Source organism: Patiria miniata, unplaced genomic scaffold (assembly GCF_015706575.1).
Source record: "Patiria miniata isolate m_02_andy unplaced genomic scaffold, ASM1570657v1 HiC_scaffold_5, whole genome shotgun sequence".
NCBI classification, from domain to species: domain Eukaryota; kingdom Metazoa; phylum Echinodermata; class Asteroidea; order Valvatida; family Asterinidae; genus Patiria; species Patiria miniata.
The window spans coordinates 40,751,521-40,779,137 of NW_024037072.1; the positions used below are offsets into that span (position 1 = coordinate 40,751,521).

A 27,617-nucleotide genomic window follows, 5' to 3' on the forward strand; every position below is an offset into this window, starting at 1 on the left:
ACAGTAGGCCTATTCAAGTAGTTTACTACACTGCACATGTACATTGTACAATGTATGCACAGATGTACACCCACACATACGTACAGTTGAACATGAACATGTATGTGAATGCACATGTAGCAAAACAAAGTACATGCTTCAAGGATTATTCAACTTTTACACGTGTACATTTACATGTGCCGGTACATGTACTTCCGGTACATGTACTTCCACTACTAGTGAACATGTACATGTACGTACTTGTAACTTATTGTACATGTACAGAAAATGTATGTACAATGTCCTATCTTATCACTATGAAACATCCATGAAATTGCTATTTGTGAGTTATAGCCACGCCCCTTATACAACCCTATGGAATTGTGTACGTCTCAGATTTTGTGCGTTTTGCATCCATTTATATGTAATTGGACAATATTTCACAAATTGCGTTGACGCGATTCTACCGCGATAGGTTAATTACAATTGCTTCTGTACAAACCATTTTCAAGACAGGTTTTGTACATAATGAACATTTTCAAGTACACATGACTGACCAGTACATGTATTTGACACTGTCATGTAATCCCTTTTTGTACTATTATTAGATTCCTATTTCTGCATCAGTATCGTGTCAAAATGAGCATGTGTACCCACATTTCATAATCTTCCTGCTGGTTCCAACTTCCAAACAAAATCACTTTTTTAAAATTTTATCAGACACGGTACAACATGTGAAGCTTGTCAGAGTTCCCAACTCTGCTACCACAGTACCAGGAAAATAAAATCAACATCCAACAGAAACATTGTTCAGTTGGTCCATTTCCCGTTGTTTCATCCGCCTTTGTGGTTGTAGTGCTTGTGTTTGCTACTGCATCCATAACAGCTGGCAACATGTCATCAAGTCAGATTCATCATGCAAATGTTTTCACTTTCAGTCAGTGCTGGTACATATGTACACTGTATTGTATACAAATGTATTACATGTACAATGTATGTATACAAATGTATACAAATGTAACAAATGAATGTGCCAAATGAAGACAAAAGCAGACTCTTTGCATGCACAAGAGCCAATGCTTGTCCACTTTAAAATGCCTTCTTTGGCAGTTGCTTTAGCGCACTTTTTTACAAAAAAAAAAAAATACATTGGCCACTCACTGTCAATTTCATAAAAAAAATTTGTTATGTGATTGATTTGCATAAAACTGTAACATTTCTTGAAAGCATTTAAAGTTTCATACTGAACACATTATGGATACGTGTGTACATGTTTCTGTGCACCTTCATACATTTTGTAAATAAATTGCACCTAACTGGTAGCTGTTCTTGTTCTTTAGGGTTTTTCTTTTGTGTTGAGGGGTGGGGGTATGCCCCCTGATAAATAATGTACCTCCTCATTTGATTTGTGTACACTAGTGATTTTTTTCCAAGGGTCGAAACAGGAAGTATTAAAATGCCACGAAAAAAACCCATTAAATTTCTGCCAATTTCTTTTCATACAAAATGCACAAATGCGTTGGACAGGAAGTACTCAGAACTACATGTACATGTACAATCATGGATAGTTTCATACTGCCTGTTAGTGACACAGTCAACTGTGGTTGCCTGCTGCAAAATGTCAAACTCGTTTGTAATTCTAAATGGACAATAGAACTGTCAACGTTTCCTCTAAAAGGGTCACTTCAGGTTACAGGTTTGCTGCAGTAGTGGCAGTGAATTTAAATTTGACAGGATAAAGTTCCTTATTGCACAGACGGGAAATTCCAACCACTGCAGTGGGACATTTTTTTTACCTCATTCATCGCGGCCCCCCTTCCTCTCCGAAGGCAGATGTCTCAACACTTTAGGTTGCTCATTTTGCCATGCATTGTAAATCTGAAGCAGATTATTAAAAAACGTATTTGTCGAAATTTGAGCTCCTATACATTTTGAATAGTCTTTGAAATATTGCACTGGTACATTGCTCAACACAAAACATGTTGTTTCCATTGACAATTTTTTCCAGGAAATTATGGCGCAGTGATCTCACCTTTGAATGCTTGAAATTGGTGTCCATTACATTGTATCTTTAATTAAGATACAGAGTACTTTAACTTGAAAACGTTTCTGTCAGATAATTATGTTCTTTTTGAAAATTTGAGTACATGTACATTGAAAGCATACTTTATCATTCAAAACTTTTTTTTATGAATTTGAGTTGAATACAGACAACTTTATTTGCGTGGAGAATTGTAATTGAAACTGATCCAAAAAGTTTTGAATACAACATAATTTACATACATGTAGGCCTATTAAATTCCGCATCAATTTTAAGTCACATCATTTTTTTTTTTAACAATATTACAAGTTTACAGCAGGTTTATACAAACATACATGTACATGTACCTGTACTTCTTGCAATTTTAAAAGGAAGATACAACATTTGCAAACATCAAAAAACGAAATGATCAAATTATCACGAAATATCTTACTGGATTGTTAGGGAATGACAGTCTAAAACATCTGGTAAAGTTGTAGCTCCTGGTGTGCTGACATTTTCAAGAAAAACTGTATTTTTCCAATGCTGGTCGGCCGACCAGCGTTGGTGAAAACTGGCTTTTTTTTCAAAAAGTGCTCCCAATTTTTCATATTTAGTTTGTCTGCATTTTCTTTACTGCAGCCTGCTAGACTGATCCTCTGATCTTACAATTCCCCAAAGTCTATAAATTGCTCCATTTCATCTTAAGTGGGGTCAGGGAACCAGACTACAAGAATATGATTGGTTTTCTTGGTGTTTCCAGCATCTACGAACCCAAAACTTGAAACAAGTCAGTGTAACAATGTTTGCTATAACATACAAATCCTCCAAATCCATTTATTTCTCAAAATTGCAGCAAAAGCAAATGTTGTACATTCCCTGTAAGCAAAGTTCATGCTGTACATGTGTATGTAATTCTTGCAAAAACAAAGCAAAGTTCAATATGTCAGCAACGTATTTGTTATGATTTTCAATGTCACTCAAAGAAATTTTCATGTATTTCCCTTTGGTGTGACTACATGTGTACCGGTACATGTATGTACATGTATGGTACATACATGTACACTTGTCTAAAAGGACCTTATGTTGCTGTATTGATTAAATTGCAAGAAGCATGGCACTGTAGGAATTATTGTACAAAATGTATTGTACTGGTACATTTATACACATGTACAAAATGTATTTCATGTACTGGTACACATCCAAATGCACACCAGTTTTTATATCACTCACCAAATTTATGGCCTACAAGTACAACATGATGAAAAAAATGTACATGTATAGTGTACATGTACATGTAAATGTGTACAGTACATGTACGTACACGTACATGTTCATGGTTTTCTTTCATACATGTACACATATATCCCAATACCGAAAAAGGTGTACCGGTATGATGATCCTCAACCACCAAAGAAAAGCATGTACATGTACATGTACATGTAATGTACAATGTACATACCGTGCATGTACATGTACATGTACATCTGTGGGGTCCTTATAGGATTACTATCAGCCCGCTGCAGCTGACCACACTTCACTCATGAGACACAACAAGATGACCCCCAGTGGGGTGGATTTACTTTCACTCAGTTGTTTGTTGTGGGTCCTACCTAATCGGACTTCAGAGGGGTGATCAAAAAAAGTTATAAAATAACTTCCATTCAGTTTTCTGTTCATCATGGTGCCAGTTATTCTCGCACAGATACTGTGAATGGGAATGATCCAATTTGGTTCATGGGGCTGGACAACAAGAGGATTAAACCGCTCATACGAAAAAATCTAGTCTACTTTTATAAGGCAAAAGTTCTTCCAGAATTGTAATGGTGTCAGGATGCACCCCCATTTTACGTAGTGGTACAGACTACTCTCCAGACAAGCCCACACAGTTTGGAATGTGTACTATTCAACTTTTGCGCATCACACGGTTAGAACATAGAGCTAGTACATAATTATAGTTTATGTACATGTACGTGTATGTACCATACATGTACATGGATGCAACTAGTACACTTTCAGATGCAGTGAACCATATCGCAGGTTTTTTGATGTAATGTAGTATGTACATGTATGTGTAAATAAACCCACAAATCTGCAGTGGTACAACTTGCAAGTATTGAGCAGAGTTTACTGTGTGTATTGTAGCGTAAAGTTACCGTACATATTACAAACACTGTACACCAACTCACAGTACGTGGGTGTATACGTATATTTGTCCTGTATACATCATGTATTTTTATGCTCTGATATTTGTCCGCTGATAATCTGATTGGCTTGCCAACTCAACAGGATCTCGGGAACTCATCTCCAGTAGCAATATCCCAACATGGGCCGCCTCAAGTAAGTACTTTGTGCCTTGCAATCATGGCAATGCATGAGGACATACTACTGTTGTAACATATTTCACAGTTGGATAATTTGATCCAAAACAACTATTGACCTGTTCACCGTCATATAATTAATAGACACAATCTCGACTAACTTCTTTTAACACTCATCATCACCAACATATTAATATTTACAGGTTTGTTACTGGTGGTTGCAACTTAATTATTAATATTATTCTGGTGAGGATAATTTCAAAACATTAAAAGGTTTGCATTTAAACTTTGTATAAAGAATCCTTTATGAGGATTTATGGCACGTGCATATTCTGCTTTAAAGGGAATATACATCATTTGCTTTTGCTGTAATTTTCAGAAATGGATGGAATTGGGGGGTTGGAAATATAAAGCAAATATAGTTACACTGACTTTTTGGAGGTTTTGGGTTCGAAAATGCTATAAAAACCAAGAAAAACGATCATTTTCCTGTAGTCTGGTTCCCTGACTCCATATAAGAAGAAACAGAGCAGTTTACATACATTTGGGAATTGTAAGGTCAGGGAACCAGTCTAGCTGGCTCCTACCCGTTCATAGGTTTGTAATCGATTGCAAACAAGTGCAATGGTCAATTGGGGCCAGTATTTGAAAAAAAAGCCAGTTGTTTCCAACGCTGATCGGCCAATCAGCGTTGGAAATTGATACAAAAATACCACTTTTCTTGAAAATGACAGTATACCAGGTGCCATAATTTTACAGGATGCTTTAGACTGTCATTTACCAACATCCTATTAAGGTATTTCGCAAAAACTTAGTAGTTTTATTTTTCGATGTTTGCAAATGTTGTATATTCCCTTTAAGTGCTGTAATGTGTATGTAGATCTGCAATTCTAGAGTCAGCAAGAAAAATCCGAGAAAATGCCAAATAAACTACAATTTTGCCAGATGGTGTTAGAAGGGTTCTTTTATGGTGCACTTTGTTCGTTTCAAGTAGACTAGCCCTGTGGTTTAACATTCTATCTGGAGGCACTGTAATGATGTTAACAGAGGGCACTGAATTTGGGGAAATAATGCAATTTAGAAAAGAATAGTCCCAGTTAACCTGGCTTAACTTTGAGTATCGGTACGGTATACCGTACATGTCTATTCCTTCATCCATTGTGTGTGCAGCTCGCCTAACTAATAATTGTGTTTTTACAAACTGCCATCAGTTGTCATTTGTAATAACTTACATAATGTACAGGGACATTGTAACACAAACAAATAAACAAACGAAGAAACAAACAAACATGAAGTTTTGAAGAGTTAAACTCTGTTTTCCTTCAGTTGCGGTATGTATACATGTACATGTACATGTATACATGTACATGTATACATGTACATGTATGGGTGTACATGTATGTGTGCAGGTGCGTGTTAATGGTCTGAATCGAGGACACACACGTGCAATATCGATGAATTGAGGACAGAAACTCAATCGAGGACGACCTCGATTAGAAAACATGTACAAAACCAATGAGACTTACATGTATGAGAGCTGTTGTGAAAAAGTTAAAAAGGGAAGAGGAACAATAGAAAATCCTTGATTTACACCATAAACAAACCTGTCTGTACATGTACATCTTACATGTACATGTACATGTTTACAAGGTACTGTACATGATGCGTATGTGTACTTGTAAGTTGTACCAGTATACTTTTACATTGTATCGGTAGATGTGCATTGTACTATGTACATGTTGAAGTGCATCAAAAATGGTGCAGTACACCTTACTCTCGAGGAAGCCATTTTTGATCGTGTTTCCTGAATCTCTTTTATAAATTGTAAACTGTTGAATGGGATGGTGCCAGACCATTTATGCTTTCCAAGCCTCACTTTCAATTTTGTTTTAATGTGGCTTAAAAGATAAGGGCATGTTTAATCTCAAATTTTAACTTACCGGTTCCCGGTACATGTATCCATCAGAACAGACTGGTATTAATTTGTAATGAACTTTATATCATTGCTTTCATTTCCATTCGCAAGTTCCAAGAATGAAGAATTTACTTTGCTTTTAAATTAATATGGCCGCCTCGTGAATAACTTGAGCCTATTGCAAAAATAATTTCATTATATTAATCCAAGTAGTTTAAAATGTCGTCAGTATGCACAATTTGCACGTGCATGATTGGAATATTACCAGACACATACGGTTTTTCACAGACAACTACAATATGTATCTTGATAGTAAATTTGAGTGCACCTCAACTGACCTGATGCGATACATGTAAGTTGGTGCCTGGCAGGACAAACTGCCAACATGTTTTATTTATAAATAGATAAGGTAAATTGTTGTGGTGAGACGGCCTGATGGCGTTGTAATTAGTGTTGCATACATTTACATTACACAGCCAAAAGTGATTGATGAAATTCCTTTCATCTGCATTTGCAATTAAAAATGGCGGACTTCCTTCCATCGAGTAGGATGGATTTGCACTAATACTGGGGCTCAGGTCTGTACGTATGAAGATTGCCTTCTGAAGCAGTTGAGATACTGAATACTTGAACAGGCAGAGCTTAACTTAACCATCATTTAAAACTGTTTTCTTTGAAGAAGTTTTTTTTTTTACTTGGTGGTATGGAAGATGACTAACATCCTTTCTTGATTCTAACTTTTTTTTAACCATTGCATGTATCACCCATAAAACTAGTAAACATACATGTACATGAATTCATAGAATGGAAGGCATTAATGTTCACATGTAACATAATGCCAAATTCTACTGATGAACGAAAAAAAACCCAAAGGATGACTCAGAAAAAATGAATGTACTTGTACAATCAATAGACAATTTACTGTTTATGTAACAAAACACATTAACAACCATTCATAAATACCTAAGACCGTTTACGCATTCCTATTGGTCGAGAGCCCGTCACGTGGCCGGTCTTAAACGGATGATAAAGATATGGCTAGCTGGTCTTAAACACTTTCCCAGTGTCACATGAAATTTGGACTCCCATGAAATCTGGTGCCTTTTACGTTTCATTGGTTGAACGTTCAAATTCCCCACGTATGCATGCGCAATACTACATCAGTGAATCATTATTTCATAGTCCGATATTCACACTACACCAGCCCAGCTGTGTTTTGCGCGACATCGCGCAGTATGCGCGACCATGAATGTGGAATGCACGACGCGCACGCAATTGTGGAGGGGCATTCCATATTATAGTCAGAGGGGTGTTTCGTAAAACATGATGTAAAATTGTTGAACAAAATCATAAATGGTTAACAACGTCTAGTTTTTGACTTGTTTTGATTTTGGACTGAAAACATTTGTTTTGTTTTTTTTACCAAAAAGGTATTTATGAATTAAACACTCTGTTTAAAACCGGTGTGAGTCTGGATGGGTGATAATTACCCATCCAGACTCACACCGGTTTTAGTGTGAGTCTGGATGGGTGATAATTACCCTTGGCTTCGCCTCAGGTAATTATCACCCATCCAGACTCACACCGGTTTTAAACAGAGTGTTATAATACCTCCGAAACTCACATTTATTCCCTTACTAATGTTGGGTTGGTTGCTTCATGTACTGATCAATGGCATGTATTGTAGTATTGTAAGCATCAAATTGGGAGCCAAAGGGACCTCCATTAGGCCCCCCCCCCCCAAATAGAATGTGCGTTAATGGTAACCAGACCTACTTGGAGTATTTTAGGCCAAATTGCCAACCTGAAACTTTTTATCGCGGAAGAATGCCGCCAGGGATGAACTATCAGGCTTTATTTTTAGGGTGTTTGTTACCAAACGGCGTCATTTTTTTTTGGCCATAAACATGTAGGTGTACATGTACGTTTATGTATAATCAGCATATGGGTGCTTGTTTACATTATGCTGTAATGCATTGTTTGCCAATTTCGCATGTAATTTATTATTAAGAACGCACTGAAAGATTTGCACCTGAGCACTGAATTAAATGCATGTGACATACAAAGGACAAGGACTTTCGTTGATTTCTACCCATTCACTGATTTCCGAAAATCTGAAGTTATGAATAGTTAAATTATAGTGTGACTTGCATTACAATTTTGGAGAATCAAATGTCAAAATATGAAGCATACTATGTAGTTTGAATTGATGGGGACAAATATTGCAGTTTCAAGAAATGATTTACATTAGATCTGTTCTTTCCACTTCCACTAGAATTCAGGAGAGTTTGAAGGATTTAACTGGATTCAGAAAAATAGAGTCCAGAGTTGAGCTCGAGGCCTAATGGAAATTTCAATGCAAAGAAAGAATGTGCGGGTACCCTTGGGTTCTTGTACACTGAAACAGTCATGGGAGGATGCAGGGACTTGAGGATGGTTCTTAGCTCTGGGGTCGAGGTGAAGCGTGAATAATAGCCTCGAGACAAAATGATTTCACAGTTGGTTTAAATGTGCTTTCCTATGGGAGGTACATATCCCAACCAGCTCTCATAAGAAAGCACACATGCAAGGCCGAGTTAAAAAAAATTCTTGTCCAAGCTTTTAAACAAAATGAAGAAGGCGGGTGGCATTTTTTTTCTCTGTTTTTTCCCCCCAATATGGCAGATTTTGACAAGATGGCAGATGGATTCTTCCGTTTTCTTGACTCTTTTGCTGATAAAAAAAAATTGGCCAAAGGAGCCCTAACCCTTTCGACATAGCGAAAATTTTATTGGAAACAAATAAAAAGACAATATTTTGACAATATTATTGCAAATATATTGCAAATGAATGAATTTTTAAAAAAAGTGGGCATGAAAAAGAAAGCAGATGGGGATGAGAAAGTGGTTTATTTTTTTTTATTAGGCCTAAACAGAGCATGGTGTCATTTTTGTCTCGGCGGTATTGCATGGGCTGTATCAAGACGTTGGCTTGCTAACTTTGCTCAAAGAGTCACAACTAAAACCTGACCAATTTTCACTCTCCTCCACCCCCCCCCCCCTTCTTCTCCCCCAGGTCATTCTTCTTTGGCTCCTCCCACGGTCGTCACAAGTACAACAAGAACCCGCCTCCAGACACGGGCCCAGCCTCCCCTGGCCCCTCCGCCGAAGCCAACCCGTCGTCCTCAACCTCCCAGTCTCCCGCCAGTACACCCAAGCGCAACAGCCGTCTGCGTCGCTCCCTCAGCATGAAGAAGCTGCGCAGTAGCTTCCGTCGGAAGGAGCACGCCCACGTGCCGGCTGCCAGCAAGCCCCACCAGTGGCAGCAAGATGAGAAGCTGGTCAGGGCTGGCTCCTGTAATTTCCCCGTCAAGGTTTGTTGCAAATCTAGCTTTTCTTTTCAAACTTTGGTTTATCTCTTCTTTCTTCTCAGCCTTCGCCCATAAATTAGGTCCTTGTCGTCAGTATTGCAGTGACGCCTTCTGGAATTTTTTAATAACCACTTTCTTCATATTTCAAGCTAGGGTACATGTATATCAATGTTTTAAGTTGTTGAACAGCTACATCTTTTTCAATTTTGTTTCAATATTTGACAAAGAATTCAAAACATGAGATTTAAAAAGCCAGCCCCCCACCTTTTTTTGGGGGGGGGACTTCAATTTATTACCTACACTGTGACAGTCCATTTCAAGAATACATGTAATCAGCTTCAACAGCCTAAAGAACATTTTGTTTTTTGATTTTTGTTAACCTGCCTGAATAATCATTACACAGATTCCGCATCAGATTATTTTCATGAAATTCTAGAACACACAATTTCCTATTTTTAGTATTAAGCAAGCGTGGATGCATTTTGATATGTAGCCCAGCTGTGCTGTTTTGGAAAAGTGCCAATTCCACAACGTAATTGCCTGTCAAAATTTATACTGAGTAATTTGGCAGTGCCAGCCATCAAAATCGGAGGAGTGGTCGACTTGCAAGCATTAAAATTTAAGGACCAGTTGCCAAGGCAACATGTTCATGTGCGTGCTTGTCTGCAAAGTCGAGCAGGTTTTATAGTCCATACATATTTAGTACGCAAATCTTTTTGTCCAACATTGTTTAGAGAATTGGCGCTTTGTGGCCTCCCACAGCCCAAACATGTTCACTGCTCATGGAGTGCATCTGTTGGCAGTTGTTGTAGTGGAATGGTATAGGGTTGACCTTGCTCTATGGGGCATTGGGTAGTGGGTTATATTATAGTAGTGAATTGTATGATGGAGGAAGTGCACAGTACATTCCTGTGGGTAGTCCTTGCTAAACAGTATTACTACAGGTATAAGGCCCCCTACAGTGAACCCAAAAAGTGTTCACTGCTGACCTCATGAGGCTAAATATCTGGCATGTGAAACTGTGAGAATTGCTAGTTCAGAAACTCTTTAACTGTAAAATATAAAAGCTATTAGGGCCAGATATTTTTTTGCGTGATACATACATGTACCGGTATATGTATGTGTACATGTGTGTCGATTTATAGCACTTAACTCCAAAGCTACCGGTAGGTCTCAAAGCATTTCACAGTTATTTTCCTGTTCATCAGGGCCCAATTTCATAGCACTGCTTAACAGTAAGCAGAAAAGTTGTGCTTACTATAGCAGAAAATCATGCTGCTGCTTAAGCACTATTTCATGCTAACGGTTGCGTGCGCATGGGGATTTCTATTGTTACGTCACTGATTTATGCAAAGGTTTCTTTTGGGTTAAGCGTGCTTTTGCTGTGCTTACTGCTTAACGGTCCCTATGAAATAGATGGAGGTAAGAAAATAGTAAGATCGGTAAGCACAAAGTCAGCTGTTAAGCAGCGCTATGAATTTGGGCCCAGGCCATAAGACCACTTCTACAGCTGACATCTGCGCAATCTGGTCTCTGCCGTCACAGGTCCTGGGTGGAGAGAGGCAATTGTAGTAAAGTGTCTTGCCCAAAGACACAAACACCATGTTCCCCATCCAGTGTTCAAATCATTGTTCGAATCCATGGTACATGGGTCGAACACTGTAACAACTGGACCTCAGCCCATTGGACTCTTTCTCAAAGGCAAAAAATCCTGATAGTACTGGGGTACATCAGCATTTTGGCAAAACATTCAAAATTGTCATGCATACAAGTTTACAAGTTACATACATGTACATTACATGCACACCCATGTACAGTCACATGTACATGTACACCCATGTACATGTGTATGTACATGTATTTAACAACATGAACTCCAAATGGGTCAGATACATGTACATGTACACACATACACGTACATGTACGTGTGCTTCTTTGAAATTGTGCATGCTCCCCTTGACAGACTGCAGGTATGTTTACATTCTGCCATGACAGTTGCTGAATTCAACAATTAAGGAGACCTTGGATGTGCAAATTCCTACTAACTACATGTAAATAACAATCTTTCCTGTTCAAAATGTTCAAGGAAACTTAACTAGGACCTCCCCTAGCTTTGTGAGACAACATGCTGATATTTTCCTAAACCAATTAGCCCTGTAGCCCAGAACATTGAAAATGTCAGGCAGTTCCAGTTGTCTTCAAAAAAGGCACTTGGGAAAAGCGGGCAAATTCCTTGACATTTCCCTGGATTTGGTCTTCACTTCAGTCTGTCTGCGAGACAGCTGTGGCTTGATCTTGTTGATGCTACTTGTGCTTGGATGTGGATGCCTTTGTGTGAATGCTGGGTTTTTTTTCCTGCCGTAACCTCATAATTTATGAGTGAGAGCATGTTCAGTGGGAACATTTGACAGAAATCGTAATTGAAAAACAGTCAGACATACCACCCACCTAGGCTACATTTTCTGACTTCTTACATTTTCTGACGCGTTCTTACTGAGCCGATTGCAACTATACGCGATGTCGCGCACTGGCAACTGCATGCGCGTGTGCGTCGTGCCAATGCTTGCGCACGCTTCGCCGAATAACAAAATGAACTACTAATTTAAATTTTCCTACGGTGCGTCTTAAGATGCACCATTGGAAAGGCCTTCTTTCGTTGATTACTTCAAAATGACAGCTTGCCAGAAAGAATAATTTCACAGGGAGTTTAGTCCCCTTACTATCTTTTAACCAAGTATGTTTTTCAACAATAATTACGCCAGTTACTTTTAGGATGGCTGCAAATGATGGACTATAGCTTTAACCATGTAAGTATTGAATCATTCAGAAAAATGCTCCAAGGCTCCCAACTCTGTAATCTCCTTGATAGATGATGGGTGTTAGTATTTGGGATTGCCCAGCAGGCCTAAAGCGGTTGCAAAAGTTTTCCCTGAGTATCAGTGCATTGTGATGGTCTTAATATGGGCAAGTTTCTCTTGTTTCATGTTTGTTAGTGTTAGTTTACATGTCCTTTCACAAACTGTCAAAAAACCTAACCCCTACCGAGTACCTCTCTCAATAGCTTTGGTACAGGCTGGTCACCAACTACATGTACCAGAAACCCAGGACACATGTCAAACCCTGTTGAAGTGGTTTGATACATGTACCGGTGCATGTAGATACATGTAGGGTGACCATTAATACTGGTACATACATGTACAATGTACATACAGCTTGTGTAGCAGCCATTTTCATCATGTTTATGGTTACAGACCAGTAAATAAACTTCCTATAGACCCCAATGGTCAATGCTCCCACTTCAGAAATTCGGGAAAAATACTCACAACTCAGAGCCAAGGTGTTCGAGACACACATATCAAATTAAGCTTATTTCATCATCTTTCATTTTCTTTTCAATTACTGGGGGGCCAACTGATGACTTTTAGGAGAAATTTCCATCCGAAGATGATCACCCCTGAAAATAGTCCTGAAGCCTATCGCCATTTTGAAAAACGATGCCTACACTCCATTGTAAACTAGAGCGCTTTAAGGGCCCCAATTTCATCCAAATTGAATGGAACTACAAGCTCACAGTCCTGTGCACGGCTTCCACCCATATTTTTTTACAAACCCTCAAGTTCATGGCCCACAGTATGCTCAAATACTGAAGATTTTGAGGGCGTGCAAATCGTGATTTGGCCGGTTTACTGGTCTGCAACCTTATGGTCATGTGCCAACTAGAATGATTTGGAAACTGATCCTCCCAATTGCAACATTCTGTGCTGAATCTGTGCATGGTACGAGCATTTAGTACATGTATTTTTTTATAGAAAAATAAGCCTTATTGTAAATGGAGCGTTTAACATCATTTACTTGCCCACCGGTACCGATGTGTATGCAGTTTTTAGTTCCTGAACATTGTAAAAGAAATTCAGGTGTTATAAATATTGTATTATTAAACAAATCCTTAAACCATTTCTCGTGTGGTTTCACTTCCATTCCAAGATATTCGTGTATCATTTAACTTGTACCCCGGTACCTATAACCAATCGGTAGTTAATGTGTCAATCAACGTTTTGTGATTTCCACAGGGGCTTTCAGTATTGATGAACAATACAATTACAAAAATTTTTGTGTGCGTGAAAAAAGCTACCACTGTACAATGTACATGCACACCCATACATGTACATGTACCGGGTACATGTACTGTACTTTGGACTATACACACTACTACAAGTTCAAAACCTAAGGCATTATTTGACTAGACTCATTTGAAATTTGTTAAAGATATACATGTAGTCCATCATTTGTAATTTGTGCATTTTGTTCGTTTGAAGCAACAAAAGTGTTCAAAATCTAATTAAGGATACTGAACAACTAACCTGATGAAGTTTCAGCTGAGCTTCAGCTGTACAATGTATATTCCGAGAAAAACAGCATTCCTAGGATCTCAATTTCAAATCAAAAGTTGCTGAATCATGTTTTGAATTGGGCCTGAATTCAGCGTCCGAGACAAGTTCTCACTGAGCCGATTGCAGCTATACGCGATGTCGCGCACTGATCCGACGAATTATAGCAACTGCGCGCGCGTGTGTGTCGTGCCAGTGCTTGCGCGCACTTCGCCGAATAACAAAACGAACTACTAATTTAAATCTTCCTACGGTGCATCTTAAGACGCACCGTTGGAAAGGCCTTCTTTCGTTGATTACTTCAAAATGACAGCTTGCCAGAAAGAATAATTTCACAGGGAGTTTAGTCCACTTACTATCTTTCAACCAAGTATGTTTTTCAACAATAATTACGCCAGTTACTTTTCGGATGGCTGCAAATGATGGACTATAGCTTTAAAAGAAGAACATAAAAAAGCCTAATGTGTACCGGGAGGTACCGTCAATAATGCTGAACGTACATGTACACGTACATGTATGTGAACACCTGTTTTTAATGATCCAGTACACTGTACATGTTTAGTGATCCATGAAATTCAAATGCATTCCCATTTACATGTAGGCACAGCCCAGTATATGGATATATTAAAATACGTACATACCCATCACAATTCCCGGCCAAACAGACTACTGTAAGCTTATATAATTTATGTGTTTTATTAAAGAGGTTGTGGAATGCTCGAAGACATTTCCGTCATTTTTCGGGTATATGTAGCCTAAGGTGTGATGAAATAAAAACGACTATTGTGTCTGTCATGAAATGAGTACAAAAGGTACTTTTGAGAGCCGTTTTTCAGGTCCTGTTTCGACCCGAACGTGCAATTTGTGTAAAAGTCGTCGTTGGGGGCAGCAAACAAAACATAGTAAATTGTGATGTAATAAACAGGACTCCAGATGCAGCGTAGTATAAACGAGTCCTGTTTATTACGTCACGATTTATTATGTTTTATTTGCTGCCCCCAACGACAACTTTTACACAAATTGCATGTTCGGGTCGAAACAGGACCTGAAAAACAGCTCTCAAAAGTACCTTTTGTACTCATTTCATGACAGACACAATAGCGGGATATTTCATCACACCTTAAGCTACATACTCGAAGAATGACGGAAATGTCTTCGAGCATTCCACAACCTCTTTAACATTGTAGACCGCAACAGGAACAGCCATTCTTTTCCCCTGAACTTGCATTTGGGGGGGAGGGGGGAGGGGGGATACGTATCACGTACATGTACCTGTTTGATTTTCACAATGTACATGTATACAGGTACACGTACACTTACATACTTATACATGTAATGTACATGTACATGTACCATTGTTGTTAACAAGTCACTCCACAAAAAAATATATTTTACATGCCTCGGAGTATGTTTGGCTCGAGCGTGTCATGCAATCAAATCTGTGCCGTGTATCTCTCCACGCTTTTATTGAATTTCCGGTGTCCAGCGGCAGTCTAACGACGAAATCAGATTGTCCATCTCCACTCAAACTCGCCCCTGGGCAACTTTCAAAATGGCAGAGTTGTCCCAGTCATCACGTTCTGTCGTCGTGGCGCTTTTTATTCTGCTTATCAGGACCAATATTCTGAGAGATAATGATCCCAAAAAAAATAATAGAAAAAAAATCACACATAAAATTAGTGCATTTTTGTATAAACAAAAAACCTGTATGGCCTACTTTGTACAGGCGTTTACTACTCTTTGACTCACGTCTTTCCCAATAACATACCCCAACGCCATCTCAAATGTAGGAAAATTCAATTTCGTCTTGTAATTTAAGATTTAATAAATATAGTATAATCCCAAAGCATTATGCCAGTTCACTGCTGTGGCCGCTGCACCGTGACATGGAATCCTTCAATTTGCAGCGTAAAAAGGTGGTTTGTTTTGCAAGTCAGCGACTTTAAAATTGCAATTTCAAAAAAATTCTGTACAGAATCATTTCATTGCTGTTCGTTACCCTTTAGCCAATCCATACACTTGTTTAATATGAACCTGGTTTGGTAAAAATAAGGAAAGAATGCTGCAAGCGCAACCTGACGCCACTTTTTTTTCATATCATCTCAATAAACGTCAATAAAGACGTGAATCTGAGAAATATTTCCAATTTTGTTAGGAAAGACTCTCCATAGACTTCGTACACAACTGCTGAAGTGACGTCTGGATACTACATTCTTTCCCAAAATAAATATAATTTCCCTTGATGATTCTCAGGTCCTCCGCCACTGATGCGCATTTTGAATAATGAAAGATGGCTCATGGTTCAACCCTCCTCGCTCGTTCATTAGCCGCTAATTGAATCGAAAAGCTCGGGCCATGCCACTGATTTTCAGGCAGTGTTTGCTTGCCGCCTCGCGTCCCTTCAGCGTCCAAGGTCCCCAGCTGAGGAATGTGTGTATATAATTGATTTCAGCCCATGATGAAATTATGAATATTTGAAGACACTTCGTTAGAGGCCAGATTTGAATGAAGACGTTGGTGGATAATTTTGTTTTCATATCACATAGGCCGCCCTACAATGTATCTGATATTCATGAGAGCATGTTTGTTCTTTTCTCAACCAGTTATGTGATACATGTAAGTCGAGCAACTTGAGAAAAAAAGTTGAAATCAGCGAATGAACTGAAATCTGTAATTATCTTCTGTTGGTCTCACATGTAAATGAGAAAGATCCATTTGTGATTTGAAGACAGTTTCTTGTTTAAAGGGAATATACATCATTTGCTTTTGCTGTAATTTTCAGAAATGGATGGAATTGGGGGGTTGGGAATATATAGCAAATATAGTTACACTGACTTTTTTGAGGTTTTGGGTTCGAAAATGCTATAAAAACCAAGAAAAACAATCATTTTCCTGTAGTCTGGTTCCCTGACTCCATTTAAGAAGAAACAGAGCAGTTTACATACATTGGGGAATTGTAAGGTCAGGGAACCAGTCTAGCTGGCTTGTACTCGTTCATAGGTGTGTAATCGATTGCAAACAAGTGCGATGGTAAACTGGGGCCAGTATTTGAAAAAAAGCCAGTTTTTTTCCGACGCTGGTCGGCCGATCAGCGTTGGAAATTGATACAAAAATACCACTTTTCTTGAAAATGACAGTATACCAGGTGCCATGATTTTACAGGATGCTTTACACTGTCATTCTGTAACAGTCCAGCAAGGTATTTCAAAATGATTGGGTAGTTTTATTTTTTGATGTTTGCAAATGTTGTATTTTCCCTTTAATATAAAACTTTTGTCCTGACTTTTTTCTTATAACATGTTTTCATTCAGTTTGCATTGCACAAACTAAGTACTTGTAACACTATTGCCACTGGCACAATGAACACATGTGTATGTACCGGTACGGTTCTTGTACAGTACATGTATGTATGAAGAGTTTATTTCCAAAATATTTATGAATCCCGCCCTCAATACACTGTAGGTTGCCTAAAGTCAGTTTTGAAGACGGTTACATGTAGTTATTATATATACATGTAAGAATGTTATACAGTAAAGCGAAAAATGTAGTTTAGAAACAGCTCATCATTATCGTGTGTAACATGTACTGTACAATGTACATGTACTGTACATGTACCGGTATGTTCTATAAGTTTTCATGATGGTGCATTGTTTTCCAACTTTTTCAAATGGATGTACCGGGTATCACATTTTGGAAATTTAAACTATTTAAATTTAAACTGATTTTGTTGTTCAGACCCAGAGCAAATGACCTGTAATTGTACATGTACCGGTAGCTGATTGATTCCGTTTGGATCAGCAGCTTTGCAACTGTGGGATTCTGTTGGATTTTATTGATTGAACCCCGAACAAATGACCTTTTAACTGTAGCTGTTTGATTCCGTTGTATCAGCAGCTTTGCATCTGTGGGATACTGTTTGATTTTGTTGATCAAAGCCACAACAGATGACCTTTAATTGAAGCTGTTGGATTTAGTTGGATCAGCTCCATGGCTTCTGTGGGATTCTGTTGGATGCTGCCAGGTGTTCAGAAGGGGGCGGGGTTAAGAATTAAACATTGTACTAGTAATTAAGTCTTCCAAAACCCGTCCATTTTACCTTATAAATTCCCTTTAGGCCCCCCCCCCCCCCGAAAAAGTCTCCGGTTTCTGGTATGGAGCTTGCCCAAAAAGTGGTGCGGCGACGCGGCTTTTTTTTTTTTTTTAACCTGACTTTTTGCTTCAAATGTCGGCTGATGACTGCAAATGGTGCCCGACTAAACTAAGTGCAAATATATGGGAGTCCAGAGAGGTCACATACCGGTAAAGCTTATTCTCGACCATAACCCAATCTTAAAACACGTTAAAGTTGTGCAGCAGCAGGATTCCAGTCAAACCAGTGAGTTTGGCGGTTTTGAGACATCATCTTTCATTGAAAAAAAAACTTTTTCATTTTGCCGATGCGCATGGCTACGGTGACGCGCGCGCATACCAGAAACCGGAGACTTTTTTTTTTTTGGCCTTAGAAACGCTCTTACAGCCAGAAGCAGCAAGTCGTGTATCCTTCAATATTCTCCAGTAGCAAAGATGTAAAAACACTACTGGTAGCACCTGAATCTGTCAATATATCCACTTTTTTTTTTGTTCATGGAGGCCTTTGCCTGGATCCTTCGAAATCCTGTAGTTGGTTTGCTAGCATGTTGATAATTGGATTTCAATGCTCGTATACATGATTTCATTAGCCTGTGTAACTTATTGCAATCCTCCATTGTTATCCAGTGTATTGTGATTGGCAATGCCAAGGCCCAAAATAATTGGATTAGAAAGGCTGTTCAATAAACAGTGGTACAGGTAAGGTATGCTTGCACAAGTACGTATGCATAAAGCAAATAACATCCTGAATCCATTTTTTTTTTGTGGTAAAACCAGCAAAAGCCTTAATCCTTCAATTTCATCCAGCATCAGCTGGGGCCTGGATCCTCCATTATCATCCAGAGGCAAAATCATGTTATGCCTCAACCCTGCAAAATCCTTAAGTGCTTGATTTTCAAAGGCCCTCAACCCCTCAAAATCTTCCATTATGCAAAGAGGATGTCGGAGGCTTTGGGAGGAGTGTAAAGTATTTGGTCATTGTACTCTCATTGCATATTTTCTTCTTTTCTCCCCTTCCTTCCACCCTGCAGTATCTTGGGTCCATTGAGGTTACAGAGTCTAGGGGGATGCACATCTGCGAAGACGCTGCTAAACAACTCCGGGCGGTAAGTTCCCTTTATTGTGATTAATTTGTACACTGGGGCTTGAATTTTATTTTAGACTCTGAGTTGGCTTCTATAAATGAGGGCATGAAGAACAAGAAGGTGAATGCACATGTTTCTCAAAAAAAAAAAAATTCGTGTTAAAATAAGAATGTTACAGTTTACAATTTCAGATGTTCCTGATTGAAATTGGGAGTGAACAGAATAAAAAAATATAATAAAAAAGGAGCACTGCACATATTCGTACTCAACTAACACGTATACAATTCTTTGATGCGTATTTGCCACTGTTTGACTTACATGTACTTCAAAAAAATCCGTACGTATAAAAAAAATAAAGTTGCATTTTGACTTTTAGTATCATTATGACTATGTTAAAGAGTGCATTTTGCTAAAATTGTTCAAGCAAATGTTTGACATTGGATATTTACGTGTTTTCCATTTCCGTGTATTAAGGCCAACCAAAATAATAGTTCTGCTTCCAGTTTCCCTACCTAACCTATTTTGACAGCCCCTACCCGAATTTTTTTATTGGAAAAATGAGAAAAGAACACCCAAAACCATCACTTTATACCTTTTACCCTTGACTACACGCAGACGCCTCCATATGATCGTACACAAAAAAATTGGTAAAAAAAAAAAAAAATCCCTACCTACCTACCCTATTTTCGCATGTCATGTAATTGGATGCAGAAACATTTTTTTGGGGGGCCTAAGTGAAAACATACATGTAGTAGAATCTGAAAGTTTTTTGTTTTGTACACCATAAGGTGCCATTTAAATGTATAGGATATAAATGAATAGACGCATCACACTGATAAAATCGCCTTCCACATGACCAAATCTCCCCCGCTTCCGCCCTCCACATACACAAAGACAGGGGGAAAAATATATATAGAGAGAGGAAAAGCCATTTGCCAAAGTGATAAAAGCACTCGGCTTTGGGGATCCGACCAATCTGATTAAACGTGTTTAGATCCGGCCCGCCTGCATGCATGACCCAATTTCTCTTTCTGAAATGATTACTGTTTTGAGACCATGTGTGAAGAAAAGGCGCTGAGTAACATGACTACTGATACACCTCAAGGCAGTGCCAGCAACGGAATTGTACCCATCCGTGTTTGTTCGAACATGAAATGTTGAGCAACACATTTAAAGGGAATACATACAACATTTGCAAACATCGAAAAATAAAACTGCCAAATTTTTACGAAATACCTTCCTAGGATGCTGTAAAATTATGGCACCTGGTGTGAAGTCATTTTAAAGAGAATGTTTTTTTTTTGTAAAAAATTCCAACAGTAGTCGGCCGACCACCGTTGGAAAAACCTAACTATTTTCAACTATTGCTCCAAATTTACCATTTTTTTCAGTCCAAATTTTGTTTGCTATTGGTTACATGTTCATGAACGGGTGCAGGCCAGCTAGACTGGTTCCCTTACCTTACAATTGTCCGGCATCTGTAAATTGATCCATTTTATATTTAGTGGAGTCAGGGAACCAGACTACTTGAACATTTTTGTTTTCTTGGTTTTTCCAGCATTTTCGAACACAAAACTTCAAACATGTCAGTGTAACAATATTTGATCTATTATACTAACCCCTCAAATAGTTCATTTCTGAAAATTACAGCAAAAGCCAATGATGTACACATTCCCTTTAACCTGGAATTCAATGTACCGTACTCTAGCATCATATGAGATGTCTTTGAGCTGCAGCATATTCCTCTGTTTGTGTGTTGTTTTAAATTTTGCACAACAGCCTCATCAACAAGTTCTCTGCAGAATTAAATATACTCCAGCAAAAAGTAAAGCCAAAAAAAAAAAAATCGGTCTCTGGTCAGCGCGCGCGTCGATTTTAATCATGCGCGTCGATCTTTTTTTTCCCCAAAATGTTCCGCGGTAGCTCCAACAACGCCCTTTATTGCCACACCTCCTCAATTTGTTTTACCAAAGAGCACCAAGGAATTGGAAATTGCACCAAGGAAAATGATCGAAAGCACCAAGGCAAATTATGGAGGACACCAATGTACATGAGGACACCAAAAAAGCAAAATAGTACCCCACCTTGTCGGTACAATCCAAGCTTGAAGAAAAAAAAAAAGCCGCATTGCCGCGTCAATTCCGGAACTTTGGTCTGACCAGAGACCGAATATTTTTTTTTTTTGGCCTAACAACTGAAATTGCATAGGAAACATGTAGTAAGTGTTTCTGCACACTCAGTTTGTACTGGACCCATGTTAATCGAGCAGTTAGTATCCCATCTCAATTTGCACAGCATCGCAATAGTCTAAAATGTTATTTGTTGAGACCATAGCTTTATGGAGAGTCAAAGTGGTTAAAATATAATTGAGGTACATTGTATGTTAAAGGGATACAACAGGGCAATTCCACGGTAACGGAAGGACGTTTTCACTCATTAAACAAAATTTCAAATGTGTGTATCACAGACACTGTTCATAGTTACAGCAAACAAATGTCACAATTGTATTGCTATAATGCTACTTTCATTTTCCACACTTTTGGGGGGCATGAATGCCTCCCGTTTATGAATTATGAATATTAATGAGGTCGGTAACGGAAGGACGGTAAAACGGACAAGGGTTTTCCAACTTACTCGCATTTTGCGTAAACTCTGTGAATTTTATGGGGCAATTATATTTTAAAGGTGAGAAATGGAATCCCTGAAGCTTTATCTATACTATACCGCCTTTCATTTGACTTTAAGTGTTTCGGTAATATAATTACAACGTTTTAAGCAGATTATGATTTGGTAACGGAAGGACGGTAACGGAAGGACAAAAGGTTTACTCAATTATAACATGAACAAAATGTTAATTTACACTAATTATACAAGTGAAACAAATTGCTGAAATGTGTAACTGAATGTGAAATCAACAATATGCAGACCTGGCATAAATAATTATACCCAAGAAACCATTGAGATAAAGATAGAAGCCTGCTAATTAATGATAACAAAAGAAAAAACGAAAACCACCCAAAACACATAATTCACGAACACAAGACAACTACAGAAATAGACTTCAAACCCATCACCTCAATCCTTAAAAGTTTAAATACACAGTATTTGAGCACTTGAGTATATTGGTTACATGTTCACCAACAACTTTTAATAATAATACCGGTCGGTTCAGTGGTTTACCTAAAGGGTGGGGGGGGGGGGGGGGAGGGGGCGACCAGCCTACATGTAAATTTAAGGTTAAAAACATCTACCGGTAGAACTGATGGCTTCAGTTAGGTGTTCCTTTTAATTGAACTCTAAAATCAATGTTTGAAATCAAATTACAATGATTTAGAGTAGTAACAATTAATTTATAAACATCCAAACTGAAATTGTTAACTTGGGCATAATTTGTCAAAGATTGCACCTCACATGTCTTACACATGTAAATTGAATAAAAGTGCCCCAAAGTACCAGTACTTTCTGCCATCTCATTTTTGACTTAATTTGCTTCTGGAATGGCTTCACAGAATTTGTATCTTTCTCTATTGTCCATGAATGCTGATGGCAGCAACTTTATGATTTGATTTTCTGCAACAACTCCATACATGTACATGTACTGGTACATCGGCATATATGTACATGTACATTGTACATGTTGTACATGCCTGTGCCTTCCTTTGTAATAAACACCTTGCCCTGCTTATCCCGCTTTTGTGAAGGTGGGTCACATGAATGTCCTTTCAATGCTCATTATACATGCATGTATTTGCAGTGATTTTCATTTTTCAAACATGAGCGCAAATGTCGTAACATTTGATAAAAATACGATTTGTCCTTCCGTTACCGTCCTTCCGTTACCAATTTGGTAACGGAAGGACGTGATTTAATTAATTGTAATTAAAAAACGAGAAGTACAGCAGTGTCAGTTATCATGTCATATTGAAGGCCTACCTAAACTTGCTTTGCACAATAACTTTCAATGCATTCATTCTGCAAGTTTTAAAAATAAATTAAAAATATTAATTTTTTCGGTAACGGAAGGACATTTTCGAAGGCTAAAATATTAGAAGTCACTGAAGCGAAGCAAATTACGCAAACTGTTAAAAACAAGTTTTAGTCGGTTTTTCAAGACCAATACTTTCTCATGACAGAAACTGATGGCATTAGTACATATTTTTGTGTGTGTTTTGGTAGAATACTTTCATATCACTATTAATCACATTTTTAGGATTACCGAAATTTTTTGGTACCGAAATGTATAAAAAATAAAATTCCGACTTCAAATCTTGAAAATATAGACTTTTAGCTTTCATTTGATGCCAAATTTGTTTAAGTCACATGTATTTGAATTTTTTGGTGTCATGTCCACTTTGGTGTGGAATTGCCCAACATCAAAAAACAAAACCATCAAATTATTATGAAATACCTTACTTGACTGTTAGTGAATGACGGTCTAAAGCATCCTGTAAAATAAAGGCATCTGATGTGCTGTCATTTTCAAGAAAAGTTGGATTTTTGTATCAATTTCCAATGCTGGTCTGCCGACCAGCACTGGAAAAACACTGGCTTTTAAAAAAATACTGCCCCCAATTTACCATATTTAGTTACTCCGCATTTTGTTTGCAATCGATTACACACCTACATTGTATGAATGGGTACAAGCCAGCTAGACTGGTTCCCTGACCTTACAATTCCCCAACGTCTATCAATTGCTCCGTTGTCATCATCAGTAGGGTCAGGGAACCAGACTACAGAACATGATTTTTATACGTGTACCAGTACATGTATAATACTAACCCCCAAATCTTTCAATTTCTGAAAATTACAGCAAAAGCAAATGTTGTTTATATAGGCCTATATTCCCTTTAACTGATCAATGAAAAGAGTAAGCTGCAGTGTACATGTTTGGATGTACAGTACATGTACTGGTACTGAACGCTGTAGAAACAAATTACACAGATGCATTGGCAGTTAATTTGTGTGGTTTTAATACTCACACCTGACAAGTACATGTACCTCATAAAATTGTTGCAGCTGTGGGCAAATCAACAACTACTGTAAATTATAATTCGTAGTTGCCAGCAACTCCGAAATTCTCAGAAGAACCAAATTATAATTTAATTAGCAACGCTTTTAATACCACATGCCATGCAGTAATTTTTAGATTCAAATGGGTCCTTTTTTGAGTGTGACCTTAAAGGGAATGTACAACATTTGCAAACATCAAAAAAATAAATGACCAAATTATCACAAAATACTTTACTGGACTGCCAGGGGATGGCAGTCTGAAGCATCCTGTAAAACAATGGCTCCTGGTGTGCTCACATTTTCAAGTAAAGTGATATTTTTGTATCAATTTCCAATGCTGGTCGGCCGATCAGCGCTGGAAAAACTGACTTTTCTTCAAATACTGCTCTTATATTTTTATATTTAGTTATTCCACATTGTCTCAGCAATTGATTACACATCTTCTAAGGGGTACAACTGATTCTCTGACCTTACAATTCCCTAACATCTACAAATTGCTCTGTTTCATTTTAAGTGCGGTCGGGGAACCAGACTACAAAAACACGATTTATTTTCTTGATTTTCCAGCATCTACGGACCCAAAACGTAAAATAAGTCAGTATAAAATGTTTTTCTATAACATACTAACCCCCCCAAATCCATCCATTTCTAAAAATTGCAGCAAAAGCAAATAATGTACATTCCCTTTAAAAAAGAAGAAGCTAAATTTAGGAATATATCCATCATTACATGTATGCAAACTTCAACACATGTTCAATTGTGTCTAGGTTGTTAGAAGACACTTTGGGTGAATGATACATGTAGTAGAACTGCTACATGTACATGTACATGTACATGGACATTCAAAGCTACCGAACCAACTGTTAGTAAATTACTGGACTCGGTCGTTGTGGATGCGGTAAGCCCTAGGGGCAGTGGGGTGGGGAAGAATTGTGCGGTAATGAATTAGAAAATGATGTTGGTTCGGTGCGGAAAGTTGTCAAGGGGCACTATGGCTATAAGAAGAGGGGGAGGGAAAATTCTTCCTTTTTGGACCTCCAAGATGTTCCAAGGCTGAATCCACAAACACACTGTCATCTTGGGTCCTTGGTTCCTTTGATTCCAATAAATAGATCAATCTCAAGTATATAGCCTTTTTAAAGGTGCATACAGCTCTCAAAGCCACCATGCTTAAAACCTGTGCACTCATGACTGGCAGTAACCAATCAAGTATGGTGTGCACCTTTAATAAAAAAATAATATCAACTCAATTCTCATTAAAGTTAGGGGTTGTTTGTAGAAACAACACACATAGCAGGAGATTAGATTGAATTATTTCCATCCGTTGCCTCCAGTAATTCCCTTGAGACGCAACGTGAAGAAAAATAGGTGTTTTCATTCTCGCAATGGATTCAACTTTTGTTTGTGATGAATTAAATGTCTTTGAACATTTTCGAGGCAGTGGGAAGGTTTTTTAATTGAAAGAAAATAATACATTTTGAAACACGTGTACAATGCACATGTAAAGAGGTTTATAACTCAATATGGTTTGTAAGTGAATTTGCATGTCAACATTTACTGAATAGGTCTCGTTCAAATGACGTCAGTTCCTTCAGACCAGCCACGTGCATCGGCATTTTGAGCGTCAGCTTGCATAACGCCCATCGGCCGTGTCGTATTTCGAACACGTTTCGAGCAACAAGCGCACGTGTTTGGAACATTTTCAACACTGCGCAATGCGTGCTTGAGTGCGTAAAATACTCAGTTGCAGTTCTCCTACAGAGATGGCCATCTTTGAGAGAGACCTATTGACTATCAAGGATGCAATATATCTTCAATTTTTGTTTAATACCGTTACATGTACGTGTACAATGTACAGTGATTTTATTTGATAATGCCCAACAATGCATTTTTCGAGGCCATTATTTTCAAAAGAATGTTCCAAAAAAAAAATCCTTTCAATAGTGAAATCGTGGCCAATAGAAAAAAATTCTTTCATAAATAAGAATGGAGTGCTTCAATACATTAGAAAAGAGGCTGTCTTGACATCAAATATGAACACACTACGCACTGTACATGTTGATACTTAGGATTAATGGAGAAGCTGCCGTACTTTTCCCCAACAGATTAGAGTCTGATTGGGTTTTTTTTTCCGTTATTTCCATTAACCTGCTCATGTACGAAGATAGCACTGAATTTCTTTACCAGTGCAGTACCGGTATGCACAGAATGGTGATCATAGCACAGGTTCTGTGGTCATTTCTTTGGTTCTCAATTCTGACGGACCTTGGGCTCCGATCCAAGAAAAATAAACCTTTGTTGTATTACAGCCCGACCCTGTCTGGAACCCCATAAACAAAAAAGAACAAACAAATAATGAATGTATACAAAATTCAGGCAATCAGGCTGTGTTATGTGTTATTTGAAAACCAATTGAAAATGAAAACCAGAATGTAATGCGAAGTACTGCATATACATGTACATGTACACTACATGTACATGTATATGTACACTACATGTACGTACCGGTAGCGACCATTGGTGAATTCCAGAGGATTAGAGAATGTTGCCTCTCATCATATTACATCGAAAAAAAAAATCTAAGGCGTTGTAGATTAAACTTCACAGCGGTTCTAGAGGGTGAAATCAATTTTGCAAAATAGTATTACATGTTAACAAGTGGTGTTTATAGCGATGGACTGAATTAGTCTAAGACTTAAAAGCATAAAATCTCCAGTACCAAAAACTTGCCATTTCAATTGTAGGTGTCTTTAATATACATGTCATTGCTGCCACTACAGCCTACACAAGTTGCTTGGTGTACCGGTACATGTAGATGTATTTATCAAGATGTTTTCATAATATTGTCCAGTTATCGATTCATGATAAACTCAAGACAATAAGCACTTACATGTACCATCATTTAAAATAGCCATGAATACGGATGCAACTGCTTTTTTTCTCAGGATTTTTTTTCTTTTTTCGACCGACCGACCCTACTTCACTACAGGTAATTAAAATACATTTTCGACCAAACGACTCTACTTGACAGGCCAAAAAAAATAATATGAGAACCAAAAAGGATCCCCCCCCCCCCCCCCCCCCCCCCCCCCCCCCAAGCAGAAACGGCAAGCCCCAAGCTCTTCATTTTGGGATTTTTTGTTGTTGAAAATATGTATGATTTTGCCTCCTTTCAGAACACCAAGAAGAAAGTAAGGGCCATCTTGTGGGTTTCATCCGATGGACTGAGAGTTGTAGATGAAGAAAGCAAGGTAAGACTTCCCTAAGTTTCCTCTGAATTTCTTAATTTTGCTAGTTCTACATGTATGTATGTGCACGCACACTTACAGTAGAGCTTCAGTACGGTGTAGTGGAGGTTACAGGTTCATACCCTGCTCAAGTCAATTTCTTTGTTCAACTAAGTGCAGTTTATATACTGTACA

General features: G+C 38.2%; 1 protein-coding gene across 3 annotated transcripts in view; it reads left to right on the forward strand.

Annotated features, from left to right (window-relative positions):
- LOC119740227 (protein numb-like) overlaps positions 1-27,617 on the forward strand; it is a 58,844-nt gene that overhangs the window by 3,079 nt on the left and 28,148 nt on the right. For 2 of the 3 annotated variants that reach the window (XM_038215458.1, XM_038215459.1), the window contains exons 2-5: positions 4,289-4,339; positions 9,290-9,587; positions 19,132-19,206; positions 27,372-27,446. In XM_038215458.1, coding sequence (XP_038071386.1) covers positions 4,326-4,339; positions 9,290-9,587; positions 19,132-19,206; positions 27,372-27,446 — 462 coding nt within the window. In that variant the 5' untranslated portion in view covers positions 4,289-4,325. The remainder of the gene's footprint in view (positions 1-4,288; positions 4,340-9,289; positions 9,588-19,131; positions 19,207-27,371; positions 27,447-27,617) is intronic. The other variant, XM_038215460.1, reaches the window with a different exon arrangement.